General features: G+C 49.5%; 2 protein-coding genes across 2 annotated transcripts; one reads left to right on the plus strand and one right to left on the minus strand.

Annotated features, from left to right (window-relative positions):
- The first annotated feature begins 921 nt into the window (after positions 1-921).
- LOC120513422 (polyamine-modulated factor 1-binding protein 1-like) lies at positions 922-3,356 on the plus strand. The gene is made up of 8 exons (XM_039732858.1): positions 922-1,209; positions 1,506-1,586; positions 1,782-1,862; positions 1,947-2,048; positions 2,296-2,400; positions 2,589-2,680; positions 2,822-2,936; positions 3,222-3,356. Exons 1-8 carry the CDS (start codon positions 922-924, stop codon positions 3,354-3,356), a joined length of 999 nt encoding a protein of 332 aa, XP_039588792.1.
- A 75-nt stretch (positions 3,357-3,431) lies between these two features.
- Positions 3,432-5,212, minus strand: LOC120513439 (zinc finger FYVE domain-containing protein 1-like). Its single transcript, XM_039732901.1, has 4 exons — positions 5,061-5,212; positions 4,845-4,962; positions 4,340-4,510; positions 3,432-3,572 (listed from the first exon to the last, which is right to left on the minus strand). Exons 1-4 carry the CDS (start codon positions 5,138-5,140, stop codon positions 3,432-3,434), a joined length of 510 nt encoding a protein of 169 aa, XP_039588835.1. The 5' UTR covers positions 5,141-5,212.
- Between the last annotated feature and the right edge of the window lie 881 nt (positions 5,213-6,093).

The following is a 6,093-nucleotide window of genomic DNA, read 5'->3' on the forward strand; positions in this document are numbered from 1 at the left end:
TAGACTGGGTTTTGGGAAGAAATTCTTCCTGCGAGGGTCATGATGCCTTGGCACAAGTTGCCCAAAGGAATTGTGTCTGCCCCATTCCTGAAAGTGTCCAGGGCCAGACTGGATGGGACTTGGAGCAACCTGGCCAGTGGAAGGTGTTTCTGCCTATGGCAGGGTGTAGGAGTGTGCCCTCTAATGACAGAGTGGCAAAACTAGCCTTTGTCCCCCAAAAAAGGAATGAAACTCAGAAGTTTCTCTCAACGACTAGGTGAAAAGCTACCTCATAGGACCTCAGGGACTCCCACAAAAACTTGAGGACATCTAATTGGATAGAAGCCAAAAAGTCCTGCCTGACCCATCAGGTAGAAAAAGAAGAGAACAAAAGAGCTAAGTGTTTTTGTGAGGTGTTTTTACCAAGAGCAAACCTCTGCACCTGGCTCGAGTTTTTGTGTTTGTTATTTTGCCTTTTATTAAACCTTTTTGTTTCTAAAACTGCTGCAAAAGTCATCCTGCTTACTTTATGCCCCCAAATTAATAGCTGAGCTATCCTAGGCTGTATTATATTTCTTTTGAGAGCTTATGAGACCTGGCCCAAGAAAAATAAATATAATAGCAGGGGATTGGAAAGAGAGCATCTTTGAGGTCCCTTCCAGCCCAAGCCATTCCATTCCATTCCATGACTCCATGAGTCTGTGACCCAGTGGCTGCCAGGGGTGAGGTGTGCTGCCTGGCAACAGGAGTTGTGATGAAAAGGGGCATGAGCAGAGCAAGCTCCAGTCTGTGACAGACAAGGGATGAGGAAGGAGCCTGCTGGCTACTCCACTCTTTTACCATCACTTTTGCTTATCCCTTTCATTATACATTTTAGCATCCCTGACAGACCCAACTGGGCAGGAAGGCTTGGGACAAATCAGGGACAGAGTGTGTGCAGTCATGGCAACATCCCTGGACACACTCAGCCTCTCCCAGTTGCTGGATCTTGCCATCGGGATGCCCAACAATGGGGCTGTCCATTTTGCAGCCATGAGAAAACTGCTGCAGGCTGTGCTGGAGCACCTGGATGTGCAGTACCTGACAAGTGAGGAGCCATGGCCGGGCCACCTGAGTGGCCCCTCACTTGCTGATGTGGCACAGCTGAGTGGCCCCTCACTTGCTGATGTTACTGCTGAATTGAAAGTATTTAAGAAGGAGATGAAAGACTATAAGAAACACATGTCCAAGGTAGAGGCTCTTCCCCGCCCCTGGGCACTCCCCCAGCAGACAGCCCCTCTCTGCTTCCTCACACAGCCGTGCTTGGCTCTGCCCTCACTGCCCTGGCAGAGCCGCTGGCAGGGGCTCTTTGCTGTCTGGATGGGCTTCAGTGCTCTGGCACTGAGCCCGGCTGGGGCGGGTGGCACTGGGACTCTCCCTGCTCACCCGGCTGTGCCATGGGCTGCCCGTGGCAGGGTGGGGTTCTTTGGGGTGTTGCTGCCCTGGCCATCACCTCTGACATCCCTGATTCTTGAACTGCTTCACAGGTTCTTCGCGAGGAATTTGGTGGGATAAAGGCAGAACTCTCCCGCATATCAGAGGACATGAAGAAGTTCCAGGAGGCACAGGTGTGTGGTTCTCAAGGTGATATTTCCAACAGACTGTCTACAGACAAGTCTCTGACAATGCTTTCTCCTAGACCCTGATGGTTTCCCAGCATCAAGAGGAGATTGAAAAGTTAAAGGCTGGCCAGCGGGGCTCTTTGGGGTGTTGCTGCCCTGGCCATCACCTCTGACATCCTTGATTCTTGAACTGCTTCACAGGTTCTTAGTGAGGAGATTGGTGGGATAAAGGCAGAAAATTCCCACTTAGCAGAGAACCTGAAGAAATTCCAGGAGACACAGGTCAGTGCAGACCACTGTGGTTCTCAAGTCATATTTCCAAAACACACTCACCAGTGACTTGTCCCTTACCATGCTTTCTCCTAGACCCTGGTGGTTTCCGAGCATCTCGAGGAGATTGAAAAGTTAAAGGCTGGCCAGCGGCATTTGTCAGGGGAACTGAACAAGGTCCAGATGTCACGGAACCAGGTGAGCTGCTGCTGGGAGCAAGTTTTGGATCTGAGACTGCAGCCCGTACCCTCTGCCTGCTGGTTGGAAGCTCAGCACTCTTGGCCCTGCTAGATGCATGGACCGTGCTGCCTGCAGAGCCCTGCCAGCCTGGCTGAGCTTGGCCCTGCACTGTCCCCAGTGCTTGGCAAACCACAGCAGGGCTCGAGGGCATGCGGGTCTCCACTGACCCTCCCAGAGGCTCACTGCCACCACTGCTCTCTCCTAGGACATGACTCTGATCCAGGATCTGCGTGAGGAGGTTGACAAGATAAAGACAACACAGCTCCTCATGGAAGGAGACATAAAGAAGCTTAAGGAGTCTTTTGCCTTAGTGAGCTGTTGGGTCATGTAATCTTTGGGCTCTCATGGGGAACTTCAATGTGGCTCCACAATCAGTTTTTGGTGTCAGGGCCTCAGGCCCAGGTGGAGGACAGTGAGGCTGCCCATGCAGCTAAAGGGCCCACACGCTGGGACAACATGATGGCTGGGCCCTGACTCTACTGTCACTGTCCTTTCCAGATGAAGAAGCTGGAGGAAGACCTTAAAAAGCTGAGGGAGGATATAGCCAAGTGGAAAGAAGAGAGCAGTAAGGAGATCTCTCAGCAAATTGAGTAAGAGGACAGGAGTGGGTTTCATACCCTGGGGGGCTGCAAGGGAGCCCAGATGGTCTGGCTGCATCCTGGTTTGTGGGCACAAGGTGCCCAGCAGCCCTGCAGGGGTAACCCTGCCCTTGCCCCCATCCCGCTGGCCAGGGCTTTGCGGCAGGAGACAAAGCGTGAGCTGCAGAAGATGGGAGAGCAGCAGGAGAGGAGGAATGCCATGCTGGAGCAGATGCTGAATGAGACAGCCGACCAGCTGAATGAGCAGGTGAAGTCCTGGGGGAGCACTCCCACCACTCCTGGCACAGTCCTGTTGCAGCTCCATGCCACATCTTCCTGCTCTGTTGTGCTTTGCTGTAATCTTATGGGAGAGCCAAACTGCCCAAATTGGCCTGGACCAGTCAGTGGCATGGACAGTCATTAAAGCCTTGATACAAATGTCCTCTTGACATGGTGGGCTCATGGCCACTGACTGAGTCGTGTGTGTTTGCCCCTGTGGAGCAGACAGACCCCCCTTGGGTCAGCACCTTATGTTCTTCCATCCCGGGAGCAGGATCAGGAGCTGAGACAGCAAATGGAAGCCAAGTTTTTGCAGATCCAAAAAGACTATGAGAAACTCAACCTTGCCTCAGGGATGCTCCAGAAGGACTCTCAACAAAAGCAGAAGGATATCACGGTAGGTGGCTAAAACCACTTTTTGGTCAGAGCATCCCCCAAGACAACTCCATTCAGGGATCACAAGGAATCTCCTGCTGACCTCCTCTCAGCACTGTGCTGGTCCCCAGCCTCGCTCAGGCACTGGACGGGTCTTGGAAGAACAGCCATCACAGAAGCCCTCTCCACAGGCCCGGCAGTGATGCTTTGTGTCGTTATCTTTGAAAGGTGTGTTGCACTTCTTACAGCTCTGATCAGAACAACACAGAAGGAAAAACTGTTAATTTGATCTTCCTGAAGTAAAAAAAATAGAGAGCAGAAGCCCAGGATGGCAAGTTTCAGACTGAAATTTTGAAAAATAAAGTTACACACAAGACATGGGTGCTATCAGCCCTATAACTTTACCCCAGGGAAGTGATTTAGAACAGTAGGTGTATATTGGTTAAGCCAATATATTGCTATGATCCCTTCGTTCATAATCACAAATAAACACAGTCATATCATGCAGGGCTGAATGATGGATATTTGACCTTTGTGTGAAGTAAGAATTCACAAGGTAGTTGTCATTGAAAAAGAATCTATTTCCCACAAGACAAAGGGAATCTTTTCCTAGTTGAACTGTTTGGGTCAGCTTTTTGCACCTGGTATGAAACCAGAGTTTAATCTATAAAAATAGTATTACCAACTGCAGTGGCCAGATTTAAGATGTTGATTATTTGCTTGGAAAAACAAAGGCATGCAAGCCAGGATTTTCTGTAATATTGCTGGGATAGTAGCTCACAAAGAGCAGGGAGAAACTGTCTCTTCATCAGGGCTGGGCCAAGTCTCTGTTCATAATTTCTTTGGCTAAGAATGGGAATAGGAGAGAGCACTTCAGTTTCTCAAAGCTGAAGCAGTAGGGATTGCTGCAGTAAAACAAAGAAGTGTTTAGAATCTGCAAAATACTTTATTACTTAAAGAGTAAGGAAAAGGGGTTTTAGCTAGGCAAAGTCTTTCTCTCCAGCAGGTGCTATTTACCAGAATCTGAGAGTTGGGTCTCCAGTAAGCTGGGGCAATCTGGTCTGTCAACCAGGAGGTCACAGCTTTTGTAGGTCCCAGGCTAAGTTCAGATACTGACTGAGCCATGAAATTCATGCCATCCAATAAACGCTGGGCTGCGTTGTTGTTGTCTTTCAGAAATCCATCAGTCTGGAATGAAACAGATACTGATTTGAGAATAAAAACAGGAAAACCTTTTTTTTTTAGATTCAGATGGCTCTGCAACCCATTACTCCTGATAAACTGGAGGGCAAGCAGGAGTAAAAGATTCACCAGCCCTGCTTTGAAAGACAGAAGGAGGTTGGCAACTTAGCCATTTCAAGATAGCCAAAAGATGTCTGAAAGCCCTTGCAAAGTCTCTTTTGAATAGCAGGGACCAGCTTAATGAAAGGCAATCTATTTTCTCCATCAACATCCAGCAGAACCAAATTAGCATGTGCATGGCTGCACACATACACAAAGACTATCCAGCAACCAGACTTACCCCTGGCCAGACATGCTCAATTTCTGTCCTCACTACAGTGTTCACAGGGTCTTGGTTGCCAAACCAGTACTGCCGGCTGCGATACACCACGCCGCAGTTGGGGCACTCGATCACGTACCTGCACAGGAGGGGGACAGGTCACCTCTCTGGCAAGTCCCACACACCAGGCAGCACAGAGACCACAGAGAGCAGAGAGATCCCAGCTGCAGTACTCACCCTGACCAGGCATACTTGGCGAGGCCCAGCCAAGGGGAATCCGTGGAAGCAGAGGTTTTTGGCACCACGCTGACCTCCATCCCTCGTTCATAACAGGCCTACAACATAAAGGCTCAATTTAAACTACATTATTGGGAATCCAGATTTACATCTGGCTGCTGTTTGGCCACGTAAAGCATATAATTAGCATACACAGGTCCACAGCAAAGGAGCACTCATCAAAACTCACTTAAAAACAAAGCACAACCAAACCCACTATCAATAACAAGCAGGGAAGTATTTCTACATCAATAAAGACCATGATTGTAGACAAAAATTTTCCTGTCTCCTGCACAGATCCTTAAGAAAAACTGGCTAATACCAAGCACTGGGCATAAGCAAATAAGAGTAAATATGTCAAAGATATAAAAGGTCAACATCACCCAGGTTAAGAGCAGCCAGCTTCAAAATTTAGCTAGAAAATGACACATAGCACACAGAGGTGATGAACTCTCCAAGCAAACATACAAGTCAAATAAGGATTTTCTTGTCAAGGCTATGAGCACCTCTGACATTAAAAACAAAAAAAAGAAAGAAAACAGGCACATGCCTGTGATAGTCCTCACTGAGGATCCTCTGCCCCATCCCACAGGAGGCAATTGGTCAATGGCAGGGTCCCCCGTGTGCCGCAGAGCTCTGGGGACCATCAGAGCCGCAGCTCCACCATGCAGAACATCAAGGCTTCTCCATACACAAGTGCAGAGCTGCAGCGTCTCCTGGTACTCCACAACAAGGTAGGCATGATGAAGGTGGGGACACAGAATGGCGACTGAGGCTTGATGGCATTGCTGACTATCCAGCGGCAATCTGTGCCTTCAGTTCCCAGGGAGACCTGGGCTGGGAGGTTCATTGGGGGATGCTGGATTGGGCCCTGCATTGCAGCCAGCTGCCCTCTCCTCCTCAGCCCAGTGTGACCCTGCTGCAGCCCAGTGAGGGACACATCTCGAGGAGCCGTAATGACCAGCATCGTATGGCAATCAGGACAGAGGATGCA

This window comes from Passer montanus, unplaced genomic scaffold (genome assembly GCF_014805655.1).
Source record: "Passer montanus isolate IOZ18808 unplaced genomic scaffold, ASM1480565v1 scaffold81, whole genome shotgun sequence".
NCBI lineage: Eukaryota > Metazoa > Chordata > Aves > Passeriformes > Passeridae > Passer > Passer montanus.